Source organism: Vanrija pseudolonga, chromosome 6 (genome assembly GCF_020906515.1).
Source record: "Vanrija pseudolonga chromosome 6, complete sequence".
NCBI lineage: Eukaryota > Fungi > Basidiomycota > Tremellomycetes > Trichosporonales > Trichosporonaceae > Vanrija > Vanrija pseudolonga.
Genome location: NC_085854.1, coordinates 2,422,408 through 2,448,001, shown reverse-complemented (window position 1 = coordinate 2,448,001; position 25,594 = coordinate 2,422,408). Strand labels below are relative to the sequence as shown.

Below are 25,594 nucleotides of genomic sequence, written 5' to 3'. Positions count from 1 at the left end.
GCTATCGATACAAATAACCACTTTGCTCCCGGTGTGTTCATGCTCTGCTCTGCTCTCGATCACTTTTGTGCGCTGCCTTTGAGCCGAGAATCGTCGCGAGAATCATTCATGCCGCATCAAATCCCACTAATAGCAGTCTAACGCCGCCAATTAGCCAGGCAGGCAGGCTCAGTGCCGGCCGGCTGGCCGGACACGTCGACGACCAGCCAGCCAGACCAGACCAGCGGCGACGCGTCTCATGTTCCAGCTGCGAGCAAAGTGGGCACCTCGTTTCGTCCCCGGAATTGGCGTGCAACAGCTGCAGCAGCAGCAGCGATGCTACTCGCTCCCGGCTCCCATTGGCAACCAACCGGGTTACACCCCGGGCTTCACGGGCAGACCGCGAGACTCGGGTCTCTCGTCAAACGACGAATGCACTACAATGCCGACGATGAGATGGGCTTGGCTTGGCCGGGGGCGAGCGGCAGGCTTGGCATTGTGCGTATGTGCATTGATTGATTCGGCACGCGCCGCCACCATCACCACGGCACGGCCGCCTCGGCACACATACTCCCACTCACTCAGTCACCACCAATTGCATTCTGCCCATTCTGCGGGCAGACACTTGCAATTCTAGCCTGTCGTCTGTGAAGCTACGGAACTAGCCGGTGTAGTACGCCGCCCGACCACTGCGCCTGCTCCGCTGCGAGAGGCCAGACCTCGACGTGGCGGTGCTCTGCTCGCTCTCTCTTGGGCGCCCGGTTACCTCACAGGCACGGCGCGCGCCAAGTTTAAAAGTTTTGTCGGGAGGAGCGAAGTGCTCGTATAAGGTTGTTGGTGCTGGCGTCACGGGTACAGGGGGTCATGTGGCAGGCAGCTTGTGTTGCCCGCTGCACCAAGATCCGCCAGGCCATTTTGCGTGCATGACGCCGCCGCGAGGTGACGCCACTGGAACGAGCGACCAAGTAAAGAATGCGCCTAGCGTCGTTGGCGCTTGGTGTGCATGTAGACGGAGCTCGCCGCAGCCATGAGCCCAGCCCCCCCACGGCCGCTTCTCACGCCACATTCTCGCTCCTCCTCATCGCTCACCCATCAGACGAGACAGAGACAAACCCGTACACGTACTGCCCTCCCCGGCGCAACCCACACACAATGGACTGCAACTCAAACCTTCATGGCATCGACACCCCTGACGCGCTGCCCGAGAGCCATGCGCGCGCGCGCGACGTCGCTGACACGACGTCGCTCCTGCGTGAGCAGAGTAGTCACCGCTGTTGTTCTGCCAGCTCTTCTCGTCACTAACCACTTTTGCCTTGCTTCACTTTGCTCTCCCGTTCCCGCCCGACCGCCCGACCGCCCGTGCATGCATCATGAATCTTGCTTTGCGTGCCACGCGGCGATGAAACGCACGATCCCTTGTCGCCTCGTCCTTATGCTTGCTTGGCTGTTGCTGCTGCCTGCCTACCCTCCCCTTGTCGGATGCTCTGCGGCCTCATGGCGGCGGCGGCGTCTTACACCCACCCCTGGCTCGGGTACAAACCCGTCCTTGATGATTCACATTCCAATCGGGATCCCTGGCGGCTGGATGTCACCTCCGGGCCACTTCACAAAAACACAGGCGACACTCTGACACGCATGTCACACGATCAGGACGCCGCCGCTGCCTCCGAGGAGGACGTACAGTCCGAGGCTGCACGCCGCTCGTCTTCCTGGACCGAGGCCGCCGAAGCCGCCATGGTTCTCTAGCAAGGCACGCGCCACCCAGCTAGCATCATCCGCTGCCGCCCCGCCGAGCCCGCTGTGATCGAAAACACAAAACCAGAAACACCACGACCAGCCCGAGAGGCATTCGAGACGCGCGAACGTCACGCTACGTACTCCCGAGTGTGTAAAGCTTGTGCTCTGCTCTGCTCCGCTCCGCTTCGTTTCAAGTCGGCCGCAACCATGAACATCAACTACGACGCGTGTCAGTCGCACCAGTCGTCAAGGAGAAGAAACGAGAACTAGGTCCTTCCTCTGCGTGAAGGGGGTTGGAATTGTGTCACTTCCGCGAACCCAAAAAAACCAATACAGACCCGATGAATGGCCTCTCTCGTCATGTTCGTCACATCGAGGTGTCACATGTCAATGCCACGTTCCAGCGGACGCGGCGTGACCAGTTCCCAAAAGGTGGTGAAGGCACTGCACACGTTGTACCTCGAGCGAACGCGTCGTACCACTACAGTGCTGCACCTTCCAGCCGCGCCGAGCCAGCGCGCCACACTACACCTCCCAGCCGCGACGCGCCGCGCGCCGCGGCTCGTCCCATGTCGAAGTGTACTTGTGCCCCGCGAGGTCTTTGCGCCGCTCAAAGTCTTCAGTCCAGCCAGCGGCCGAGTCGGGCGTGTCCCACGGGTTCTTGCGCCGTTCTGGCTCGCCTCGACGCTTAGCAATGAGCGCGAGAGCGCGTTCGCGTTCGCTCTGCTGCCCCGAACCGCGCCCACTGGCCGTGTTGCCGCCAGAAGCCCGCGCTGTCGGAGCCGCCAGCGACTTCTTGATGCTCGTGAGTGGGTCGTGGCGCTCCTTCGATCGCACGTCTTTCCGCCTGGGGCCGATCGGTCAGCGAACGCTGCGTCGCCGCCGCGCGATAATGGCGTGGGGGTGGCGCGATGGGTGGGGGCGGGTGGGGTAGTACCGACGGCGCGATAATCGCGTGCGTGCTAGTGCACCGTAGGCACCAGGGGACACGCAGGCCATGCCAGAACCCCACCCCAACGCCAACCAACGCGCCAACAACCGCCACACTCACCGGTCCCGCGCACGCCGCTCCTCGGCCCGCTCGCCCGTCTCCTTCTCCTCGACGCGCTTGAGCTCGCGGTCAGTGTACCACGGCTTGGTCTCGCGCTCCGGGCGGCCGAGGTACATTGTGAACCTGTCTGCTTCCTGCTCTGCCTTCTTCTTGGCCATGTCCGCGAGCGTCGGCACGGGCGCGGGCGTGTCCTTGCCCTGTTGTCGTCAGCAAGCGCTTGGCAACACACGCACATTCTCGAGGTCAGCCCAGAAGTTGAGGTGCCCGCCCGTCGTGAACCGGTCTTCGTACGCGCGCCGGTCGTCGTCGTCCTCGGCTCGCTCGACCTCCACCGCCTTCTCTTTGCCTTTGCCCCTGGACTCGCTGGGAAAGTCAAAGTCGAGCCGGTCGCGCGCTTTCCTCTCTCGCTTCTCTTGCTTCGCCTTGTCACGCCGATGCCGCTCGAGGAGGCTGTCGCCCGCTGGGCGGGAGGACGAGGTGGAAGGCAGGTTGTCGTCTGGCGAGCCGGCGCGCCGCCGCAGCTCTGTCAGGCGCGCTTCTGATGCCTGAGTGTGAGCATCACAGTCCTGCATTAACACCCACCGCCTCGATGTCGCGCTGCTCTCGTGCCAGCTGCTCGGCAGCCGCCTTGGCCTCGTCCTCGCGCACCCGCTGCTTGTTCTTCTCATTGTACGGGTGGTACGACTTGTGTCTGGGAGTGTTAGTTGTTCTGTCAATGCGGCGGAGCCATACTGAGCCGCTCCTCTGTACCCCTACTCACTGCAAGATCTGTAGCCTCGGCATCGTGCAGGCTGCGAGTGTGATCAAAAGTCAGCTCGACGTCGTTTGCATCACGGCGGCTCAAGCCGACGCCAGTGACGTTGGGTGGCAACAAGATTCACGGAGATGCGTCTCCGTGTCACGTGGAAATACTCCCGCTTCCGATCCAGCGCTGACGTCTGTGGAATCGAGTGTGTGCGATCAATGTCCAGGCAGCGACCAGTTGCTGAGTGATTCGACATTGTTCTCTTCATCTTCACCATTCACAACAACGACAAGAGCAAAAGTCTCTCGACGACTTTATAATCAGCGACGAGAACCAGCATCCCTCGATACCCGCTCGCCTATATCTCCACTCGTAGCGCACGCCCAACAGCTCAATCTCCATCTCCCACCATGGTAAGCCGAGTCGAGCTGACATCACCGTGGCCAAACTGACCCCCACAGCTCCTCCGCATTCGCTCGCCAGCAGGCACGGCGAGGATAACAGTCGAGTCGACGACGTCGGGCGAGGACCTCACCGCCAAGATCCTCGAGACGATCCCCAAGAGCGAGCCGCAGCCCGACCTGTCGACCGTCACGCTGAGCAACCAGCCCGGCGCGGCGGCCGAGAAGGTCGGCCTCGACGCGCTCAAGGGCCGCAAGGTGTCGGACATGGGCTTCAGGTGAGGTGCTCGCGTCGGATTCGTCTAACCTCTCAGCCACGGTGACCTCCTGTTCCTGTCGTACAAGCCGCTCGAGGCCGGCTCATCGAGCCCATCACTCGCGCCCCCTGCGCCAGCGCCAGCCACGCTCCGCGGCGGCTCGGGTGCGCCGTCGACTTCAACGTCCGGAACCGCCACCCCGTCAGCTGCGCCTGTCGGTCCTAACCTCGACCATGTTGTCGAGCCCGAGATCGACGTGTACTGGAACGGCCAGAGCGGCAAGATTGACCGTAAGCGCGACAACGCGTTCTGCCGCCACGGCGAGAAGGCCATGTGTGACTACTGCATGCCTCTGGAGGTGAGTAACCTGGGACGGCGTGCCGCTGACTGTACAGCCATACGACGCAAAATACCAGGCCGAGAACCAGATCAAGCACCTGTCGTTCCACGCCCATCTTCGCAAGCTCCTCGCCGGCCGCCCACCATCAGCCGCGTCGTCCTCGTTTGTCCCGCCACTCACTCCACTCTCCCTTGCCGTCTTGACCCCATGTCCCTCGGGAACGCACGCGCCGTTCCCAGAGGGTATCTGCTCCAAGTGCCAGCCCTCGGCCCTCACCCTCCAGTCGCAGTCGTTCCGCATGGTCGACCATGTCGAGTTTGCGACCCCTGCCATCATCGACACACTCCTCAGCGCATGGCGAAGAACCGGTACCCAGCGCTTCGGCTTCCTTATCGGCCGCTACGACAAGTACGAGAAGGTGCCGATGGGCGTCAAGGCCGTAGTGGAGGCAGTGTGGGAGCCCCAGCAGGAGGGCGAGGTCGACGGCTTGACGATCGAGGTTCCATGGGAGGATGAGAAGCGTGTAGGGGAGATCTCGGCGTGGTGCCAGAAGGGCCTTGGTGTCGTCGGCATGATCTACACGGATCTGACTCCGTGAGTGACGAGTGGGATGACTATATGCTGACCCTGCAGTGACCCAGAGGACATTACAAAGACGCTGTACAAGCGACACGCGCAGAGCTACACGGCGTCGGGTCTTGAGATGCTCGCCAGTGCCCAGTATCAGGTCGCCCACCCACTCGCCACCAAGGCGTCGCCTACGGGCTCGTTCTCGTCGCGCTTCGTGACTTGCTGTCTGACGGGCACCGAGGAGGGAGGCATCGACGCGACGTGTTGGCAGGCAACAGAGCAGGCCGAGGCCATGGTCAAGGCCAACACTGTGGAGGGTAGCGTCGACCCGTCGGTGGTCCGCGTCCGCAAGCCCTCTCCTGGCGAGTACATCCCCGAGGTCTTCTACAGCTTCAAGAACGAGTACGGCATCCAGGTCAAGATGCCTGCCAAGCCCACCTTCCCCGTCGAGTACCTCTTCGTCAACGTCACCCACGGTTTCCCCGTTGACCCCGACCCGCTGTTTGTCTCCTCGAACTTCCCCGTCGAGAACCGCCCGGGCCTGCACAACCAGTCTCTCGAGGTCGTCATTCGCGAGCTCCTCAAGATTCTCAGCGGATCCGACCTCGAGGTGTCAGACACGGGCACTTGGCCCGCTCGCATCAAGAAGGAGGTGGAGAAGTGGCTGTCGGACTTCCACCTCGTCACCTTCCTGTGCTTGCACGGATCCTTCTCCACCGAGGAGCAGAAGCTCATCGGGCAGGTGGCGACGGCGCACGCCAACCCGAAGCACGCCAACGCGTTGGAAAAGCTCTTCCACTCTCCAGGATGGCAGACGCTGCTGATGCTCGCCGAGTCGTCCAAGGGTGCATCGGCGGGCTTTGGCAACGACAGCGGAACGACGGCCGAGCAGCTGGCAGGCATGGGCATCGCGTCGCCTGGCGGCTCGGGCAGCGCCGGACGGTCGGGTACCGGTACGCCTGCGGTCGCCCCAGATGTCGGCGGCGAGAAGGCCTGCCCTCATTGCACGTTCATCAACGAGGCAACGGCCACCGACTGCATGGTGTGCGGCCTGCCTCTGTAGGCGGTGGTGGGGAGAGCTCAGTTGGAGTAGCACGGCACGCAGTAGTAGCACGCATGATTATCACTACGAAGTCACAATGCATCATGATTACAAGAGTGGTGTACGATGTAATGGCACGGAATACAGTCGTCAGGCTCGTGTTTGATAGACCGAGGAAGGACGAGGTGACGTTCATCACCTCTGAACAATTAGTGGAGGGAGGGGTGCAGGAGTCGGGAGCAAGCGTCACTTATTGTCTCGCAACACCATGGCTCTTTGTCAGTTCTCATCCACCCTCACTTGCCACATTATGCCAGTGATCAGCTCCGACGTCAATACGAGTCAAAGTCAGATCAGCTCGGCTCAGCTCGGCATACTCGGCAACGCCCAGCATGCGCCGTCGGGTTGAACAAGTCACATTATCCGTCACCTCAACCTGGGACGTCAAACCTAGATGCCTCGCGGGCGGGGCTTTTGAACGCTACGGCTGCTGCTTGGGAGCCGACGAAGCTCAGCTGAGACGGGCCTTCTTCTTCGCCGAGCGGGTGCTGGGCCCAGGACGGTCGTCGTCGCTGTCGGCCTCGACGTCCTCGATCTTGGGCACGGTGCCGAGGGCCAGCGCCGTCTGCGAGCGCGTCTTGCGGCACGCGGCAACCTCGTCCTTCTGCTTCTGGTAGTACGCGTCCGACCTCTTCTGCACGCCCCTCTGGAGGTCGGTGACAGCCGAGAACCTGGGCTGGGGAGGGCGGCCGGGGCGACGGCGGGGGCGACTCTGGTCCTCGATCATGCCGTCGAGCTCTGGGCGTCGTCGTCAGCACTCACTCGCGAGCTCAGTACCCACCCTCGACTGTGACCTGCGCGCCCTTATTCTCGAGGATCCATCGGAACACGAAGTCGGCGAGTTCCTTGCGACTCTCGTCCTTCTCCTCGGTGACAATGTGCCAGCGGGCCGTGGTGAGCATGTTGATGGTGTCGTCGTCGTCCTTGTCGATTGGCGTGGCAACTGCCGGGGCGACGATAACCGGCGTGGCGACAGTCGGGGCAGTGGCGACAGTCGGTGCTATGGCCGGCGGGCGCGCGACAATGGGAGCAGGAACCTTGGGCGTGGCGACCTTCGCGGCAGTGGCCTTCGGCGCCGCGACTTTGGGTTTGGCGACCACCGGCGCGGTGACCATGGGCGCAGCGACCTCGGCAGCCTCGAGCGTACCAGACGCGGCATCAGCCTCACGGGCATCACCCCCCTCAATGTCGTCTTCGTCGCCGACGTGGATGGCAGTGGCCGCGGTCTTGCCCGCCTTGTGGTTCCCGCACGAAGCCGACCTATTGCCGCCACGCGTCGCGCAGTCGAAGCACGCGACACGGCCGACGACCTCGTTGCACGGGATCTTGTGGCGCACGCATGGCGCGCAAGCAACCTTGCAGGCGACGGGCCGGTCCGCCAGGTGAGTCACGGCGGTGCGGAGCCGGCGAGCCGACGCGACGAGCGTGGACTCGCTGCTGCTCTTGAGGAGGAGGAGGCCGACCTCGCGCAGGCGAGGCAGGTGCGGGCCCCACCCGCGGTGGATGGGCGTCACGGGGAACTTGTCCTCCACTATGGCCTGGAGGTACGGGTGGGGGAAGACGAGCGCAAGCGCCTTCTCGCAGTCGAACGGGCCAAACGGGTAGTTCGCGACCCAGTCCTCGAGCTCGCGGCTGCTCTCGGGCTTCGAGTACTCCGCGAAGAGCTCGGCGACGTTCCTCGGGCGGCCGTTGTTGATGCGGTTGGCCATGTTGAGGTATCCCGGCGTGGTCTTGCGCTTGCCTTTCGCGACGGTATGCTCGTTGTCGTCGACGCCGCTCTCGGCCTCGCTGTCGTCGTGCGCGGGAGTGTTGTGCGGGGCAGGCACGCTGGAGTTGGACGACCCGGCGGCACGTTGGGCCCTCGCACCGGCGCGAGTGGGAGACTCGCCCGTGTGCGCACCGGAGCCACTGGCGACGGGGGTGCCAGGCTGGGTCTTGGACGCGACAAAGGTCACGGACGAGCCCTTGAACTTGAAGACGGCGAGTGGCGTGTGGTGGGTCTTGGGGGGCTTGGGGTGGGTGCCGGCGTCAGTGGGGTGGACGCTGGCCGGCGTGTGGAGGCTGCTGGTGGCGACTCTGGCGGCGGCACTGGCAGTGACACGCCGCGTGGGCTGCGAGCTGCTGCCAGCGGGCTTGGGGGCGAACCTGGCCGGGCCGTTGAGCTGCGGGGTGGCACGCGTGCGCGCCTGGGCGACCATGTCGCGGAGGGGCATGGGCTCGGCAGTACCCGCCGGCGGCTCGGGGCGGCGGTGGGTGACGGCACCGCTCGCCGACTGCCTGGGCTGGGTGGCGCGGTGCAGAGGAGGTTGAGCGACGCGCGGGCGGTTCTGGGGGGTGCTGTTCGAGGAGCTGCCGAGAGGCTGGTTCCCGATTGTCATGTTGGGCAGCGAGTTGCGAGGGGCAGAGTGTGCAACGGCACGATCGTCCGTGTTGGTGAAGCGCGACGAGTGGGGCGCGGTGGGCGTCGAGGTCTTTGCGTGAGCTTGCTCGCGGATCTGTGTGGGCTCTGCAGAGGGGATACTCACTTCACCAAGTTGGTGCTGGTCAGGGCGTGCTTGCTTGAATATGTGAGTGTTGTGAGACATTTCTGTGAAGTTGGAGACGAGTGAAGAGGGGAGAGTGAAGGTGTAAGGGTTGAGTCAAGAAGCCAGCTGGCGGGATGGCGGCGCGCACACAACACGCCTCACTCGCGCCGCCGTGTCTTCGCGCTCACCCACGTCCTTTATTGCCAACTCACCTCGCGCCGAGAGCGAGTGAACTCGAGTGCGCAACCTGTGCACCATGGGGACTTGTGTACTGCATGGTATCCTATTAACAAACACGGCGGGGTACTGCAACTCCTCACTTCATTAGCTCGTCGCGCACTCTGCGTAATTACGACCCGCACCACCTCTCGTCTCCGTCACCTTGGACGACTCAAGCATCGGGCGTCTACTCGTCCCACAAGAACGCAAAGCCGTCATGGCCCACGTCCTCGTCGCCCGCATTCTCGTCGCCTGCCGCTCCCAACATCGCCTGTGAGCCGCCGTTGGCTCTCACTGCACGCGTTAGCAAAAGCACAAGTAAACAAGCCGCACGCACCACTCCGCCAGGCCGTCGGAGGGCGATCAACGATACCGCTCCGATTTTCCAGCCAGTGCAGGAGCCACTTCGGCTCGGTCTGGCGCTCGGGGTCACGCTTCTTGTCGACCATGTGCCTGCGGAACGCGTCGACCATCCACTCGCTTTTGTCGTTGTCGTGGTGTTCGCTCGGCTCGTCTCTCGACTTCGTCTTGCCGTCGTCGTTGTCTTCGCCGCCCGCCCAACGCCGCTTCCGCTTACCCGCCACCTCGGCCCCAATGGCCCTCGGGTCCCGCTCGCCGCAGTACGGCAGGTTCAACAGCACGCACGCAAGACAGGCACCGCTTGTGCCCACTACACACGACGCAGGCGACACCGAGTTCGGCGCAGCTGTAGCACGGCGTCTCGCGCGCCACAGGCGGGGCACGCAGCGAGCTGACCCCCGCACGCAGGGCGTACACCTTGACCTTCCATGTCGAGGCGCTGATCTTGCGGACGAGCGAGACGGCGAGCGCGCGGATCTGGCCCACCTGGTCACGGTGCCCGGGGTGTATTGGCGCGGTGAAGCACCACTCCACCAGTCGGCGTAGCGCGGAGTGCGGAAGGAGTTTGTGGTGCGGCTGTGCCGGCTCGAGCGGGTCCTTGCTGCTTGCGAGCCACGCGGCCCACTGCTGCTCGGCGTACGCGCTGCTCAGCTGCGCGTAGATCGCGGCCCGGGCGGCACCGCGAGGCCAGTCGGTGTACACGACTTCCATGGGCTCGAAGGTGGGGACTGAAGTGGCAGGGGTCTGCAGCTGGAGTCAGCCAGGGAAGGCGGTAGGGGGTTGACTTACCCTTACGATCGCCTCGTCGTCGCTCTCCGCGGCGAACTCGGGCGACAGACCTCTCAGGCGACGGCTGGGTCTATGCCCTCCATCAGACTGATCGTGATCGTTGTCGCTTGGTGGGGCTGACAGGGGGCTGACTGAGCGAAGGGCGAGCGGCTCCTCCTTGACTGGCCACTGGGTCGCGTCAGTGTCAATCAGAGGTATGCACATGTGACTCACGTCGTCTGGGTCGCGAGCAAGGGCGGTCGCTGAGCTGCTACTCGCTGATCTACGCGTCGTCGACATTTTTTAAGGCTGGCTAGGTGCAGAGTGATAAACAAGTGTGAATGGGTTGAAGAGGATCCCTCGGCGACCCAATGATGCACTTGTCAACAATGGCCCAAATGGCACCTTCCTTTTACTCCCATCACAACACGGAGAACACAATCATCTACATGCACCTCGTCTTTCCCTTTACTGATCTCTACAAGGCTGCCTAAAAATGCACTTCTCTTAGTGATGCTTTGCAGCGTCACGCGGCTGTCAGGCTCACGCACGACGCTTCTTGGCGGCACTGTCCTCCCCACGACGCCGAGACGGCCCAGCACCATTGCGGTCGACATCGCGGAGGTGGTACCTGCGATGGTCTTGCCAGCCGTCCTGGTCCATGAGGTTGTCACCTTCAAGCTCGTCCTCCTCGTCTCTGTTCACTGGGCTGATTGCCCTCCTCTTGCCCTTGCCCTTGGCCGACGTCTTGTCCGTGGTGGGGACGGTGGGCTCGGGTGGATGAAGAGTGCTTGTCGTCGGCTCTGCGCGTGTTAACGATCTCTCCTCATCCTCACCCCTTACCCTCGGCTCGCTTCGCCAGTTCGCGCTCCAACTGGCGCAGGATGAAATCCGTTTTTGCGCGGCGGTTTTCTTCGGCACTCTCCTTGGACGATGCCATGTGCCTTCGGAGCTCGGCAACAGCTTCTTGATGATGGTCGTTGCCGGCATCTGCCAAGCACGTAAACACAAACTCAGAATATTCGTGTTGCTTGTTGTCACCTTCAACTCCCATGTGGGTGTGAAGGAGTTTAAGGAGACTCTCGCGCCGGTTGGGCGACTCTGTGATGCGCGACTCTGTGGCGCGCGACGCAGCGTTCTGGTTCTCTCTGGAAGCTCCCGCTCCCATGTTCGACTGGTGGTGTCTGCTCGCGCGTCGGCCGTAGGAGAGGCAGACAGGCCTCCTGCGGGTGCCTAATTCATCAACCCCAAGGCAGCTTTTCAGCTTGCCGTGGTGGAGGTGGCAGTGTAGGCACCGCTGCTGCTCTTCGTTGGCGATACAACTGACCTTCCGCATCTTGCAGACGGCGCATGGCGGCTCGCGGTAGGTTGGGGTTTGAGAGAGGATGGAAAGGGCACGAGCCAGGGTCCATATGCGCCCCGCCCAAGTGCCAACTGTCGTCTCCTTGAAGGTAACGATGGCTCTCTTTCGAATGGCGTTGAGGAAAGGCCGGTAACCGGCGTCGATTGGAGTTGTTGGGAAGAAGGTGCCAACGATACCGTGTAACGCCGGATGTGGGAGAAGGAAGTCGCGTATGTCGGAGGGGTCGATGGCGCCTTGCGGGTACTTGTCAAGCCAGGTGCTCCAGGTGAACTCGGACTCGGGGCTTTGCAGGTCCTCGAGAATGGCAACTGCCGCGTCGCCCTTTGGCCACGCCTTGAAGCGGTCTCGGAGAGAAAGTGTGTCGTCGTCGGGCTGTTGCCAGTCCCCGTCACCGACGTTCAAGAGCTCGATGTCGTCGTCGTCGTCGTCGTCGTCGTCGTCGTCGTCGCCTCTTGGTTGACTCAACTGCGACCGTGCGTCACCGTCATCATGATCCGCCTTCCTCGTCAGCCTGCACCTGAAGCACCAGACCCACCTTGTCCATGTTGGCCATGTTGGCCATGTTGGCAGCGGCGTCGGCATCGTCCTCGGTTGCGGCTGCGAGGGCTGCACGCCGGATGCTCGCCCTGGTCGACGGCATTGTTGGTGAAGAAGATAATGGTGAATGATAAAGAGAAAACGAGACAATGAGAAACAGAGAAGACAGGGGGGTGAAAGTTGATCGACGACGGGGGCGTCACTCTGACCAGCGCACATCAGTAAACATTGCGACGCACCGAGCGCCACCTTCCTTTTACTCCCGTCGAGTGCCACACAGCCATTTTCTCCGCCACAAGTTTGAAGCTCTGATGCACAGTCTTTGTTCATCTCTCACTCGCTACAAGGAAGTTTATCAAGCTGCTGCAGGCCCCCTGTCTTGCACCTATTGTCCTCCTGCTTACGCGCCACCGCGGCTCCTCTTGGGTGCACTCCCCGAAGCTCGCGACGATCCCGCACCACGGGCATCTGTGTCACGGAGGTTGTACCGCCTGTGGTCCTGGAACCCATCGGCGTCAAGCTCGTCGTCGACGCTGGTGAAGTGGCTCATATAGTTGTCCCAGCCCTCAGGTTCGGTCTCGGTCTCCGTCGCGCGCCTCTTGCCCTTACGGTCGATCGAGGAGGTTGTGGTACGCATGGCCTCGTGAGCGGAACGGTCCTTCTCTCCTTGTGCTTGATGTCAGCAACGAGTGGAATTTGGACGACAAGCTCACCACTGATGACCTTGGTCACCCCCTGCTCCAACTGCATCAGAATGAACAGCGCCTTGCGGCGGCGCTTCTCGTCCGGCTCGTCCTCGGTCGCGTGGTAGTGAAGCTCGAGGAGGACGGGATCGAGATCGTCGCCACTGTCGATTGTCCTCTCCAAGCGACCGAAGACGAACTTGCTGTATTCCTTGCGCTCCTCGTCAGGATCGTGTCTGAGGTGGGTGGCGAGCATCTCGAGGGCCAACTGCCTGTCGCGAACAATGGCAACGTGGGCTTTCGAGTCCTCGTCGTCGTCCCCCTCGCGCATGACTGTGTTGGATTCGGCCGCGGAAAATTGATCAAGGCCATCCATATTGAGCGTGTTACTCGTCGAGCCAAGCTTGTCGTTGATGGTGGCCGGCGTCGAGTGAGGCTGGTCGTTGATGGTGTCACGCGTTGAGCCTGGATCGTCGTTGACGGTGTTGCGCGTCGATGGCCTCTCGCGGGGCTCGAAGTGGCACCCGGTCGCCGTTCCGGGGAGCCCAGGAATGGCCGCGTCACCGCTGTTTGTGTCCTCCTTCTCTTGGCTGTCGTTTGGCCTTGAGAGCCTCGGTTTAATCATTGGATGGAGCCTTGCACTGCCATACAGGTAGCGCTCGCGTGGCTTTGGGCGACTACTGCTCGCGGATGCGTTGGTGGTGCACCCAGAATAAGTGTTGTGAAGGCGACACGTGAAGCAGGGTTGACTCTGGTCGTCCTCTCCAATGCAGGGGGTGCCTCGCTTGTGACAGGCTGAACAGGGCTGAAGACGGCGGGTAGGAGTCTGAGAGAGCGCGTGCAGAGCTCGAGTCACACGCCCAACGCCATGTCGCCAGGTTTCGGGTTTAATCTGCTTGAACAGCCCAATGGCAGCTTTTCGAATGGAGGTGAGGTGAGGTCGGTAGGCGTCGTTGATAGGGGCTTTTGGATACTGGTACCCGAAGACGGCGTGAAGTGCTGGGTGGGGAAGAAGGAAATCACGAACGTCGGCCGGGTCAATATTGCCTGGCGGGTACTTGTCGAGCCAGGTGCTCCAGAGACGCTCGGATTCGGGACTCTGCAGTTCGTGGAGAATGGCGCGTTTGGCATCCCCCTTGGGCCACTTGGTGAATAGATCCTTGAGCAACTGTGGGCCTTGGGGGTCTTGGTATTCGCCATCAGAACCGTCCAAGACCTCGATATCGCTGTAGTCGTCGTGGTCGTTGTCGCTGGTACTGTCGTGTCCTTCGTTTTGGTGGTAGCTGTGGTCGCGACCACCGCCGTTGCTCTCCCCCGGACCCCTCAGAGGTGGCTGCGCGTACCCAGGCTCCATCTTGACCTTGACCTACAGTCACGGCGTCAGCGGTGTCCTTCCTCCTCGGGCCACAGGGCGTACCTCACCAAAGTTGCTACGAGTGGGGGCTGTAGAGCGTGTCGGGCCTGCATCGTCGTCGTCGCTGTCGTCTCCGGTGAGGTCGATGGCCTGACGACGGCTCGTCCCCGTCTGTTGTGGGATTGGCCTGTACGAGCGCATGTCGAGTTGTGATTGTGAAGAGGGAAGAAGGGAATGTGGTGGTGTTGAGTGTTGTTGCCGAGTGTGACGTACGCACACACACGCGCTCCTCGCGACACTGCGCGCCCCTCACACCATGCCATCTTCCTTTTAGTCCCGTCGCTTGTGTGTGTGGTGCACACGGACTGAGGTGCAGCATGTGTGCGGATCCGTTGTAGAGACTGGCACTTGTAATGCACACTGAGGAGGAGCACCGCCAGCTCGACAACGCCAGCACAGTCGCCAAATGTCGGTGAGGTCAGACACGACAACGTCGCTGGGTCATACAGTAGAGGTATGCACATGTCTTCATACATACCAACGGGCAAGCTACATATCGTCTGAAAGAGGTTCACACGTCACCCGTCGCCTCTCCTCTGCACACCAGTGTTGTCTCTTAGACGCGCCTCTTCTTGCGGGCGCCCGAAGCCGCTCGTGACGAACCGGCACCGTTGGGGTCGACATCACGCAGGTCGTACATCCGGTGATCCTGAAAGCCGTTGTGGTCAAGACGGTCGTCCTCGTCCTGGAAATGAATTGCAACGTCGTTCCAGGTGTCGCTCAGAGTATCTGTAGCACGCCGCTTGCCCTTCCTGTCGGTCGACCGTGGCTGAGATTGGGCTGACAGTGGCGGCCGTTCAGGAGACGCAATGCTTGAGGCTGACGGCCCTGCTATGATCAGCAGCTGGCTAAGAAGAATACCGCTACTTACTTGCAGCGCTCTTGGCGAGCTCACGCTCCAGCAAGCCGAGAATGAACTTGGCTTTTCGCCGGCGCGTCTCGTCGGGCTCATCCTTGGGATTGGTGGTATGCTGACTAATCTCTTCAAGGGCGTCCGCATAGTCGCCGTCCTCATCGATCGCTAGCTCCAATGCGGAGAAAACGAGCTCGCCGTACGCCTTGCGTCGATGGGGGGTATCCTCCTCCAAGTGATTGCGAAGATTTAAGAGGATGCCCTGAAGACTGAGTGGGTTGTTGTTGCCCTTGGCAAGACTTGGTGGGGGTTGAGGAGCATCGGTGGGACGCTGGAAACCGGAGTCGTCATTGTTGGGGGTGGTCTCTGTTTGGTCTGGGCTGTCGCGGACCTCGTTGACGCGACGGTTGATTATTGGGCTGGAAGCTTGGTGCCGCCTGCGATGGCCCCTGTTATCAGGTTCGACACCTTGGTGGTTTTCGACTGTGTGCGGAGTACTGCCGTACAATGCGGCTCGAGCGCGTCGTTTGCGGTCGTTGGGTTCAGTGCCCTTCTTCCCCGTGTGCCGCCGGGGGTGTTCCGTCCGTCGAGTGGGCTGGGCAGGGGCGCTCTGTGGCAAGCATGCTTTAATACGGTGGAGCCGGCAGTTGAAGCAGCGTCCATCTGCTGTGATCTCCATGCAAGGCAAAGCGCGGCTCCGGCAGGGTTCGCATTGTGGCTCGCGAGGCTCCGGTTCCACAGTGAGACTCTTCAGCACACTGACAAGGCGAGCGATACGCTCCTTGAAGGTGACATAGCGTCGTTCCTTAAACATGTCGATGGCAAAAGCTCGGATGGAGGTTAGGTGGGAGTAGTACTCTGCACGAATGGGTGTCGTAGGGAAGTGACATCCGACGATACCGCGGAGGGCCGCATGTGGAAGTAAGCGGTCGCGGAGCCCGTTCGGATCCACGTCACCGAATGGAGGGTTGTTCCGAAGCCAATCGTCCCAGGATCGTGTGCTTGCTCGGGTATCCAGGGCCTTCCTTATGCCAAGAAGAGCGGCAACGCGAGGCCATGTCTTGTAAAGAACGGATAGGGGCTGCCTGTCTTCGTTGCCTTCGCCGTCGTTGACGTCATGGTCGCTTCCTTCGATGTCGAGGTCACAATCCAGGTCACGTTGGTCTTCCGCGCTTTCGCTGTCGCTGGTGTCGCCGCCTACGTCGTCATCACTACCAACGTATGACCCGTTCTCGTCTCCGCTCTCGAGGTCGGTGAATTCAGAGGGGGTGTCGGCGTCCTCGCGTTCCGAGTGGGGTTCTGCCTTGATGGTGGGTGTCTACCGCGCGCTGATGAGCCCGCGCCGTTAACCACACTGAGCAAACTCACAGTGTCGGCGTTCGGCACGTCACCATTGTCGGCGTCGCCTCCCCACTCTGATTGTGGCTCTTCCTTTGCAGCTAACGTCTTCCGAACACTGTCAGCTGGTGCAATCTTCCGAACACTGTCAGCTGGTGCAATCAACTAGGTAGCAACAGACACACTCACCCCGTTGGCCTCGGGAATGTCGGCATCGTCGTGGTAGTCGTCGTCGTCCTCGGTGAAGTCGATTGGGTTGTGTGCGCTACCTGGGGGGCGGCGTGTTGGCCTTAAGTGTCGCATTGTGAGCTGTTGTGAAATGTGACGCAAGAGAGAAAGTGTGCGTGTCTGTATTGTTGTTGTTGTTGCTTCGTGATCGTCGCGGGTCACCCCCGTGCGCTCGGACCGCCACCTCCAGTTTTGCTCCCGTTGTGGCGCCACAAAGGCAGCCATCTCACATTTCCAGACAAAAAGCTTGCATATCCAAGCACAATAGAGCAGTCGTCGCTCGCTAATACAAGGACAAAAGATAGCTACGCCGATCGTCCATAGATATGGATGCACCCACTGGTATCGACAACTTCTCGGGAACGGCCTGTGCTCACAAAGCTCAACCCCCGCGCCACCTCTTGTATGCATTGCCCCCACTCTCCCCAGACGGGCCAGCACCGCCGTGGTCAACGTCCAAGAGGTCAAACAGGCGCGGGTCCTCCCACTGATCATCATCGTCATCTTCATCGCCACCGCCGACCGCGCCATGACTCGGGGCGTCCTCCTCCCACTCGGTGTCTACGGCGCGCCTCTTGCCCTTCCTGTCGATAGACGGGGCTGGGCTCGTGAACTGCGTGGCTGAGTATGACCTTGAACCCTGAGGCGAGGATGGCGGAGGCATCTCGCGCTCTGAGTACCGTCAGCGACAAATCCCCGCCCCACGCCGCAATCAACTCACTGGCCCTGTCCTTCCAAATCTCATCCTCCAATGAATTGATGACGAACTGCGCCCTCTGGCGACGGTTCTCGTCGAGCTCATCTGTCGGCGAGGTCATGTGCCGGCGCAGCTCGCCAAGGGTGTCGCTGGTGTCGTCCCCGTCCGCGAGCGCCCTCTGGAGACGGGTGAAGATGAAGGCGCCATGTTCCCTGCGGTCATCCGAGTCGTCCTTGTCCAAGTGGCGCCGGAGGTGGTCCAGGATCCACTGGTACGTCGGAGTGCCTGGCGCCGGTGACCTGCCCTCGGAGCTCCTGGGGACCTCCGAACTCCTCGGGACGGACGTGGGCGCCGCGCTGATGGGCTTGGACTTGGGCTCGCTGGACTTGGGGGGCACCTTGTTGGTCTTGGGCTTCGCGATCCAAAGACCAGGCCGGATGATGATCGCGGCCTTCTTCCGGCGTGGTGCAGCTCCAGGACTTTCCTCTGCGTTCTTCCTGTTCTCGGGGTTGGGGAATGGGAGCGCAGGTGTGTTTGTGGAGCTGGTCGCGCTCGCGCGGCTGAAGCTTCCCGCGCTATAGGAACGCTGCCCCTTCGTCCTCTCGCGCTGCACTGCCGCGTACTCGGCAGCCTCCTCACCCTTGCAGTTACCCGTACCGAGCAGGAGGCACTTCATGCACGGCCCCTTCTCATTCCCCGACATGGCGCTCACGAGGCAAATGCTACTGTCGGCAGTGCACGGCTCGCACGCGAGCTGTCGGAGGGTCGGCGGCACAGCGAGCCCTTCAAGCGCATGTGCGAGGTTCCGCGCGCTCTCCTGGAATGTCTCGTCTGTCCTGTAGGGCTTGAAGAGCCCAATGGCGCTCGCTCGGATGGTGCCCAGAAGGTGGTACCAGTCGGAGTGGATTGGTGTGGTAGGGAAGTGCCTCCCGAAGACGCGCTGCAGATCCAGGTCGGGGAGCATAAAGTCGCGAATGTGGTCCGGGTGGACTTCTCCCTCTGGGTTGGCGGCGAGCCAGTCCTCCCACGCTTGCTTGGACGCGCGGCTCTCGAGTTGGGTTAGGATGGCCTCGCGCTCGGCACCCTGCGCCCAGTCCTGGAGCTCCTCTGCGAGTGTCGGGTAGTGGACGTCGTTGGAGGCGTGTGGGAGTGTGCGGCTGGTGGTCGGGGTGGGCTTGGTGTCGTTGTCGGCGGTGTGGGATGTGTGTGGGTCACTGCTACCGGGGTGACGGTCACCCGCACCGTCGTGGTCCTCCTCACTGTAACTGGTGCCGTGTGGAGCGTCATGCCCCGCCACGTCATCGGCCTCGTTCTTGACAAGCGGACTCATGGCACGACGGCTCGTCTCGCTACCACGCTCGCTTTGGACGCTCTGCGAGTAGTGTGAGCTACCGGACACACCACCCGCGCAGGCAACTCACCTCGTCGTCAGGGTCCGTCAAGTCAATGGGGATGCTCGCAAGCTCTTTTCGGTGGGCCAGACGGGTGTTGTAGCGCATTTTGAGTATGGTGGTATGGAGAGAAGAGGAGACGTGTGTTGTTGGATTACAGAGCGCTTGTGTGTGTCGCGCGGACTGCCGTTGGACGCAGCTGTGACGATAACGCTAGTTGTGCGAGCAACTGGTATTGGTTGTACTTGGGCTGATGTCGGGCAAGGACACGGGGCGGGCTGAAAGGTAGTAGACACAATGCTCGACATCCTCGGGCGCTGTGGTCGAACCCGTAAGACGTTCCGACGCAGAGCGGCTACAGCACAAAACCCGGGGTACTGGGTTCGAATCAGTAGCAGAGTCGAACCTGGGAGGTTGGCAACCTTTTGGTGCTCGCCTGTGATCTGTGATGCGGAGCACGTATTTTTCCTGATTTGTTTTGTGTGGCACACCTTGTGGCACATCCATTTTTCCGGCCGCAACCTGCGCCACATCACCGCCACAAGCGTATATTGTCCATGCACACACCACACAATCACTTCCTAAACAGTCCCATGCCAAAGAATCCCCAGCTGCTCTCCTTCTTCCCCGCCGGCGAGGCCTCCCCACTGACCTGCGTACCTGCTGCAGTTGATGACCCGTCGTCGACCTGGCGCCTCTTGCCCTTCCTGTCCGTGCCCTCCGGCGCCCCGGAGGAGCGCGACGCATCGGGACGGTCTACCAGTGGTGATGCCGAGCCTGACGCCGAAGCATTTATCTCATCACCTGCCCAGTCAGCGCAGGCAAGACCTTCCTCCCGCTCACCTGTAGAGGCACCCAGGCCGAACACGCGCCGTGACACGGCCACCTCGAGGCGCTTGAGGAGGAACTCGGCCCAGTTTTTGCGCGCCGCGTCCTTTTCGTTGCCCAAGAGGTGCCGGGAGAGATGCGACACATCCACTGACGAGCTGATGACCTCGAGGTCACTCTCAAGCTCGTCGAGAATGACCCCGCCCTGGAACTGGCGCCGGGTGTCGCCGTCCTCGTCGACGTGAGCGCGCAGGAGCTCGAGGACGCGCGGGAGGGTGAGGGGCTGGCGGCCTGGAGTTGGGGTGCTTGACGTGGGTGCCGGGGTGTCTGAGTCTGCTGATGAGCCGCCACGTTGGGTACTCGGCCCCGGGGTGCCAACAGCAGTCCCAGGAGGCGGAGAGGAGCGCGCCGTCGTCCTGCTCCGACCTGCGGTGTCGTTGCGGTTGACGCCAGGTCCCGGGCCAGGTCGCGAGGACTCGAGGGGTTCGAACTCATCGTCCCCAGCGTCCCCCGTGGGGGTATTGTATTCGGTCTCCTGCCTCCTGGAGGGACGGCGAGAGCGGCGGAGTGGTGTACTCTTCGGAGCCTTGTCTTTCCCGCGGCTCCCGTCGGAGGTCTGCTTGCCCTTGTCTTTGCCACCCCGGACGTCGACCGCCTTGCGTCGCTCGTACTCCTCCCTCTTCCGCTTCCTCTCGCGCTGCGCCTTCGCGGGGTCGCAAATCTTGGTGGGGAAGAGGTTGCAGTACTGGCAGCGTCCCTCCACCCCCTCGACACACGACTGGTTCTGCCGCGCACACGGAGCGCACCGGGGCATGTGGGGCGCCGGAGGGGTGGTGATGAGGCGCAGTGCGCGGCGCAGGTAGATGACCTTGCCGCGGAAGGTGCTGAACTGGAGCTTCTTGAACAGCCAAATTGCTGCGTCGCGGATGTGTCCCACCTGCTCGCGGTACGCCTCGTCGATCGGTCCGACGGGCCAGTCGCTCTCCAACAGGCCCCGAAGGAGCGGGTGGGGGAGAACGAGGAGCTTGATCCCACGCGGGTCCAGGTCGCCCGGGTGCTCGGCGAGGGAGTCCCACCACTCGAGGGTGGCTTGGGCGTCGTTCAGGTCGGCGTGGATCTCTTCCCTCTCTCGGCCTTTCGGCCAGGAGGCGAAGTTGTCTTCGTGGCTGGCCTGGTGCTCCGACTCGTCCTCACTGGAGGGTGCGTCACGCTTGCGCTTCCGTCCAGCGGTGGAGGTCGCAGCGTGTGACGATACACCGTTGTCGTACGTGTCGACCGCGGCGTCAGCACCGCTGTCCGGTTCGTCGTCGGAGTCTCGGTGGGCCCTTGGCGTGTGCTTGGGGTTGGTCCGGGACGTTGACGGGCGAGCGGCTGCGCGGTGCTGGGGTGTGAGCATGGCCAGGTAATCTCCACCCACGTTGGAGCTGCTCCGGCTCCACGAATCAGACTCGGACTCGTCGTCGGAGTCGGGGTCTGACTCGTCCGACTCTTCGGGGTGGACGTCGGCGTTGGCACCTTCGTCGTCGGTGGCGAGCTCGGTGGGCGACAAGCTCAAGTACGTGCCACTGGGCCTGTGCTCTTCGTCGACTTCGTCGTTGGCGGCTGCCTCCTGTTCGTCCTCGTCACCGTAGCCGTCCATGCCCTCGTCTCCGTGATGGTTGCTGTCGTCATCGCTCTCGTCGTCTCGTGGCCAGTACGCCTCCGCGTCGAAGTCGCGCGGCGCAGAAACCTGAAACTGTCAGCCAATAACCCTGCCACATCCACCCACCTCCTCAGTCGGATCGATCGGGCTCTCGCTCCTGCTGCCTGTGGGCTGGTTCCTTCGACTGCTCATTGTATGTATGGGTAGGTGAAAGTATTGGGTATGATAGTGGGCAAAGAAAGGATGAGAGTCGAGTTGAGGGCAGAAGAAGGATGATAAGTGCGCCGCACACACACACACCGCCGTCAACCCGCCTTACGCCTTTACTCCTGCTCGTATGCCTCGACCTCTGCCTCTGTCGTCTGCGCATCCTGACTGACTGGAGCGCGCGCCGGTGTTTGGCGGACTTTGTGCTGGCTGAGTCTTAGGCAGCCGTAAACGGTGAGCTCGGTGAGGACGAGGGCGGACATCACTGCGGCAATGGCCACCTCGGCGGCATTGCTGTATGGCATTCATGGCACTTGCAGCTTACACAATGGCGAGCAGACGACCAGCTCGACCGTTCTATTGATCTATTCACACTGTTGGTGCGTTGTTCTTGTTGCTTGACCTCAGCCCATCACTCGTCGTCGTCGTCACCCTCGCTCTCGTCACCGTCCAGCATGACCTCGCTGTCCTCCTCCTCGTCGCTCGTCACGATTCGCTGTCTCTTGAACCTGTTTCTGTTCTGGCCGGGTCCGTTACCATTCACTACCCGTCAGCTACCCACACCCACCGGCACAGCACATACTCTTCGACTGGGCGCGCAGGAACCGCCTCACCCTGCGTAGCAGCTGGTCCGCCTCCCACCGGCGCTCCTGCACGGTTTCTTCGACCAACGCATGCTGGCTCAACCGGGCCAACACGTCGCGCTTCTCCTCATCATCGTGAGGGTTGTCAAGCAGCGAACCGAGCTCTTCCACCAGCGCGTTCGCCGCCGTGCGCCGGCGCCGGCCTTCCTCCTCGACCACCATGTGCTGGCGCACCTCGGCCTCGAGCTCGTCCGCGGCGTCGACACGGCGGCGGTTACCACGGTACGCGCGGATGACGCTGCACGTCTTCTCTAGCTTAGCGTGTAGCTTGCAGAGCCAGCAGCGTGGCTCCCAGACGCCAAGGTCGACACAGGGTATGTTCATATTCTTGCACAGGTTACACGGTGGGTTGTGGTGCGGGAGGTCGTCGGCGAGCATTTCGATCGCCTTGCGCAGTCGGTATGCCTTGGATCGCGTGGTGTGGTGGCGGACGGGCCTGAACAGGGACACGGCGACGGCGAGCAGGCGCGGCAGCAGAGGGAGGTACACGCCGCTGATGTTCCTCGGCATGCGGCTGCCGATGAACCGCCTGATCCAGGGATGGGGGAAGACGAGATGCGCAACCTCGTCCATATTGATGGCGCCGCCGTGCGGGTGGTTGCGCATCCACCCCGCCAAGCGCGCGGCGACGGCGGGGCGGCGGAGCCGTGCGTAGACCTCTGCATACTGCTCCGGGTTGGGACAGCTGTGGGGGAGTTCGTGCCCGGGGTCATCGTTGTGGTCATGATCGTGCCCCCACTCGTCGTCCGACTCGGAGTCATCGCTGTCGGGTGGGGTGCCGGATTCGCTTTCCGAGGTTCGCGCGCGGTGACGGTGCCGGTGGCGGGACTGGGGGCGGCGGTTATTGGTGTCGGAGTTGACCGAGTCGGACTGGCGCGTCAATTGGGTACACGCATGTGATGTCAGCACCCACACTGTCAGACCCGCTGCCGCTCTCGCTCCCGTAGCGTATGTTGCGCGGTTCGGGGAAGTAGTACTGGCGCGGTGAGCGAGACTCAACGCCACCACTCACCTCGCCTCCTTCCTCGCCGCCATCACTGTCGCTCTCGCTCTCGGAAGAAGACGGCTCGCTACGGCGCTTACGGCTCTTGACCACCTCTGCGGGTTCATCCAAGCGGCGGCGGTGGAGCCGGTGACGAGACTTGACGACCTCGGCGCGCTCCTCGCTTCCACTACGGTGGCGGCGGCGCGAGGCCTTCCCCCGACGACGGTGCACCGTCTCCGCGCCGCTACTATCGCTTTCCTCGCCGGACGCCTGCTGTTAGCGCCGCCCTTGTGCTGCGCCCACCTCGTCTCCAGTTAGGTCGACGATGGGGTCCTCGTCGTCATTGTTGTCGCTCAGGTCGATGGGGGTGCTGGCACTACGGCCGCGGTCGTGCGGTGATGGCTTGCGCATTTTGAGTAATGGTGGGGAAGAGAAATGATGCGGGGGGATTTTGGTGGGATAAATGGTTGCGACTGGCGGGCTGATGTGAGACGCCTTCCTCGGATGACTGGACACTCAGTCTTGGACGGCACACCTGGCGTTCTAGGTGTTGCTCGCCCACTAACACCCACGATCACGACATTCGCTGCATAGAGACATCGAGCCACTTCTACTCCCCTCCAACTCCGCCCTCCACCTAAGCTGCCACCCGGCGCGCAGCCTTGGCCTGCCGGTCCGTCTCCCAGTCGAGCAGGGGCACGAGGTGCGCCTTGCGGTCGAAGAGGACGTAGCGGCGGAACCACCAGGGAAGCCACTGCGTCGTCTCGTAGTGGATGAAGTGGCGCGTCGGGACCGAGAAGACCTCTGCGGCGCGTCAGCTCTGGCTCCGACGGCGCACTCACGGTCGATCTCTTCCAGCGTGAGACCCTTGGTCTCGGGCACAAAGCACCACACCCAGCTGAGCGCGAGCGTGTTCAGGCCTGCGTAGAGGCAGAACGCGCCGACAGGCGTCAGGCCGCGCAGGAGCGAGGGGAAGGTGAGGCCTAGGAGGGACGCGAAGAAGTTGTTCGCCCACACGCCCCACGCCATGCCTTGTTCGCGGTGGACAGTCTGCAGGCGGGCGTCAGCGAGCCGTCATACCCTTGGCGCTCAACTCACGGGGAACACCTCGGCAGGGTACAAGAACGCGATGGGTCCCTCGCCGACCGAGTAGAACACGGTGTAGATGTAGATGAAGGCCGCGACGAGCGACGTGCGCGTCGAAGCCTGCGAGTCGGGCAGGAGGAACGCGAGGCCGGTAAGCAGGAGGAAGAGCGTCATGAACGGGAACGTCGACAAAAGCAAGCTGCGGCGGCCGAACGTGTCGACCAGGAACAGCGCAGGGATGCAGAACGCAAAGTTGAGCGCGCCGAACCCCAGGCTCGCATACAGCGCCTGGTCGTTGGTGTACCCTCCCTCGCGGAACACGGTCGACGAGTAGAAGCTGATCACGTTGATCCCGCACAGCTGCTGCCCGATCATGGTCGTGAACGCGCCGAGGCTCGCGCGGCGGATACGCGGGACGGTGAAGAGGTCGGTCAGGCGGGACCAGTACGTCGTGCCCTTTGCGAGCGCGACCTCCTCCTCGTACAGCACGTGCGAGTAGTACATGTCCCTCGCGGCGGCGAGCGGCGTCTTGCGCAGGCGGTAGAAGGCTGCAAATGCGGCGGGGTACCGGTTCTTCTTCATCAGCCAGCGCGGGCTCTCGGGCGCGAGCCACACCAAAAAGACGAGCGGGACAGAGGGGATGAACGCGCTCCCGAGCTGTAGCCGCCACGCGATGCGCGGCACGTCCTTGACGATGACGTTCGCCGCCATGCCGATGAAGATCCCGAACGTGACCCACAGCTGCCACCCGATGGTAATCGCGCCGCGGATCGCCGTGGGCGAGATCTCGGCGGCATAAACGCTGACGGTGGCGGCTTTCGCGCCGTACGGAATGCCCATGAGAAGGCGCACCGCGAGGAGCTGCTGCCAGGAACGCGTGAAGGCCATGCCGAGCGGCGTCGCGATGAGCCCGAGGCCCGTGACGAAGATGAGCCCGCGCCGGCCGAGCCAGTTGTTCAGGGGGTCGGACACCCACACGCCACTGGGCACATATTAGCACGGGGCAATGCAATCCCCACCGCAGCCACTTACACCATCGCCGCGGCGAGGTACGGCGCCGAGTTGATCAACCCTACAATCCACTCGTCGCGACTCGCCCCTGGCTCAGGGCGGGGCCGCGCGATCCCAAACTCGACCGGAAAAGACAAGTTGGCGCCGTTCGACCCGACAATGTCCCAGCCCTCCGTCGCGGCGCCGAGCGCGCAGATCAGGGCAGCGAAGTACAGCTGGCCCGTACAGCGCCACTTGTGGTCCTTCTCAAAGGCCAGCGCGGCGCGGTCGGCGTCGCTGAGCTCCGGGATGGTGTCCAGCTCGTCGGGGGAGCGCGCGACCAGCGCACCCTTGACAAAGTCTTCCGCGTGGTCGCCTAGGTCGTGAGCCTCGGCAAACGCGCGCGCGTCGGCTGCCACCTGTGCCGCTGGGAGGCGCTGTAGCGGGTTCTCGATGTCGATTACATTGTCAACACGGTGGGTGCGTACCGCCGCGTGCGGGTCTGGCTTGATGTCGTTGTAGGGGTCAGTGGACATGGTGTGTGGGGGGCGACGTGGGGCTCCCTCGCTGCGTGTTTTGTATCATGACGCCGACGACGGTGGCGGGATGCAGTGGGTGGGGCACTGGACGGACGTGCAGGTGACCGATCCGCCC

At 62.5% G+C, this 25,594-nt stretch overlaps 9 protein-coding genes across 9 annotated transcripts; 1 reads left to right on the top strand and 8 right to left on the bottom strand.

Moving 5' to 3' along the window:
* Positions 1-2,073: 2,073 nt before the first annotated feature.
* Positions 2,074-3,556, bottom strand: LOC62_06G008758 (uncharacterized protein). Its single transcript, XM_062775300.1, has 5 exons — positions 3,528-3,556; positions 3,350-3,458; positions 3,001-3,312; positions 2,768-2,964; positions 2,074-2,563 (listed from the first exon to the last, which is right to left on the bottom strand). The coding sequence occupies exons 1-5, from the start codon at positions 3,548-3,550 to the stop codon at positions 2,242-2,244; spliced, it is 963 nt and encodes a 320-aa protein (XP_062631284.1). The 5' UTR covers positions 3,551-3,556; the 3' UTR covers positions 2,074-2,241.
* A 212-nt stretch (positions 3,557-3,768) lies between these two features.
* Positions 3,769-6,236, top strand: NPL4 (Nuclear protein localization protein 4). Its single transcript, XM_062775299.1, has 5 exons — positions 3,769-3,925; positions 3,974-4,191; positions 4,228-4,528; positions 4,566-5,104; positions 5,144-6,236. The coding sequence occupies exons 1-5, from the start codon at positions 3,923-3,925 to the stop codon at positions 6,141-6,143; spliced, it is 2,061 nt and encodes a 686-aa protein (XP_062631283.1). The 5' UTR covers positions 3,769-3,922; the 3' UTR covers positions 6,144-6,236.
* A 397-nt stretch (positions 6,237-6,633) lies between these two features.
* LOC62_06G008756 (uncharacterized protein) lies at positions 6,634-8,560 on the bottom strand (the record flags this gene model as incomplete). The annotated part of the gene is made up of 2 exons (XM_062775298.1): positions 6,634-6,920; positions 6,964-8,560. The coding sequence occupies 2 exons, from the start codon at positions 8,558-8,560 to the stop codon at positions 6,634-6,636; spliced, it is 1,884 nt and encodes a 627-aa protein (XP_062631282.1).
* A 553-nt stretch (positions 8,561-9,113) lies between these two features.
* LOC62_06G008755 (uncharacterized protein) lies at positions 9,114-13,262 on the bottom strand (the record flags this gene model as incomplete). The annotated part of the gene is made up of 9 exons (XM_062775297.1): positions 9,114-9,220; positions 9,264-9,379; positions 9,702-10,030; positions 10,076-10,162; positions 10,208-10,243; positions 11,382-11,882; positions 11,953-12,023; positions 12,414-12,626; positions 12,668-13,262. The coding sequence occupies 9 exons, from the start codon at positions 13,260-13,262 to the stop codon at positions 9,114-9,116; spliced, it is 2,055 nt and encodes a 684-aa protein (XP_062631281.1).
* Positions 13,263-13,489: 227 nt separating this feature from the next.
* On the bottom strand, positions 13,490-14,192 carry LOC62_06G008754 (uncharacterized protein; the record flags this gene model as incomplete). The annotated part of the gene is made up of 3 exons (XM_062775296.1): positions 13,490-13,636; positions 13,665-14,003; positions 14,055-14,192. The coding sequence occupies 3 exons, from the start codon at positions 14,190-14,192 to the stop codon at positions 13,490-13,492; spliced, it is 624 nt and encodes a 207-aa protein (XP_062631280.1).
* Positions 14,193-14,607: 415 nt separating this feature from the next.
* On the bottom strand, positions 14,608-18,666 carry LOC62_06G008753 (uncharacterized protein; the record flags this gene model as incomplete). Its single annotated transcript, XM_062775295.1, has 5 exons — positions 14,608-14,820; positions 16,432-16,511; positions 16,891-17,142; positions 17,192-18,539; positions 18,589-18,666. The coding sequence occupies 5 exons, from the start codon at positions 18,664-18,666 to the stop codon at positions 14,608-14,610; spliced, it is 1,971 nt and encodes a 656-aa protein (XP_062631279.1).
* Positions 18,667-19,132: 466 nt separating this feature from the next.
* Positions 19,133-21,220, bottom strand: LOC62_06G008752 (uncharacterized protein; the record flags this gene model as incomplete). The annotated part of the gene is made up of 4 exons (XM_062775294.1): positions 19,133-19,314; positions 19,402-20,767; positions 20,804-21,115; positions 21,155-21,220. 4 exons carry the CDS (start codon positions 21,218-21,220, stop codon positions 19,133-19,135), a joined length of 1,926 nt encoding a protein of 641 aa, XP_062631278.1.
* A 427-nt stretch (positions 21,221-21,647) lies between these two features.
* On the bottom strand, positions 21,648-23,275 carry LOC62_06G008751 (uncharacterized protein; the record flags this gene model as incomplete). Its single annotated transcript, XM_062775293.1, has 5 exons — positions 21,648-21,755; positions 21,850-22,749; positions 22,793-22,855; positions 22,892-23,134; positions 23,168-23,275. The coding sequence occupies 5 exons, from the start codon at positions 23,273-23,275 to the stop codon at positions 21,648-21,650; spliced, it is 1,422 nt and encodes a 473-aa protein (XP_062631277.1).
* Positions 23,276-23,501: 226 nt separating this feature from the next.
* PLT5_2 (Polyol transporter 5) lies at positions 23,502-25,476 on the bottom strand (the record flags this gene model as incomplete). The annotated part of the gene is made up of 4 exons (XM_062775292.1): positions 23,502-23,668; positions 23,707-23,914; positions 23,963-24,932; positions 24,983-25,476. 4 exons carry the CDS (start codon positions 25,474-25,476, stop codon positions 23,502-23,504), a joined length of 1,839 nt encoding a protein of 612 aa, XP_062631276.1.
* Positions 25,477-25,594: the final 118 nt, after the last annotated feature.

What these genes read in the sequence shown, in the direction of transcription:
- NPL4 (XM_062775299.1), top strand. An exon ending in GTGTCGGACATGGGCTTCAG is followed by an intron (nt 4,192 to 4,227) that starts GTGAGGTGCTCG and finishes CTAACCTCTCAG; the next exon opens with CCACGGTGACCTCCTGTTCC. An exon ending in ACTACTGCATGCCTCTGGAG is followed by an intron (nt 4,529 to 4,565) that starts GTGAGTAACCTG and finishes CTGACTGTACAG; the next exon opens with CCATACGACGCAAAATACCA.
- LOC62_06G008758 (XM_062775300.1), bottom strand. Translation starts at nt 3,550, where the DNA reads ATGCCGAGGCTACAGATCTTGCA. An exon ending in TCTGGGCTGACCTCGAGAAT is followed by an intron (nt 2,965 to 3,000) that starts GTGCGTGTGTTG and finishes TGACGACAACAG; the next exon opens with GGCAAGGACACGCCCGCGCC. An exon ending in GAGCGGCGTGCGCGGGACCG is followed by an intron (nt 2,564 to 2,767) that starts GTGAGTGTGGCG and finishes GATCGGCCCCAG; the next exon opens with GCGGAAAGACGTGCGATCGA.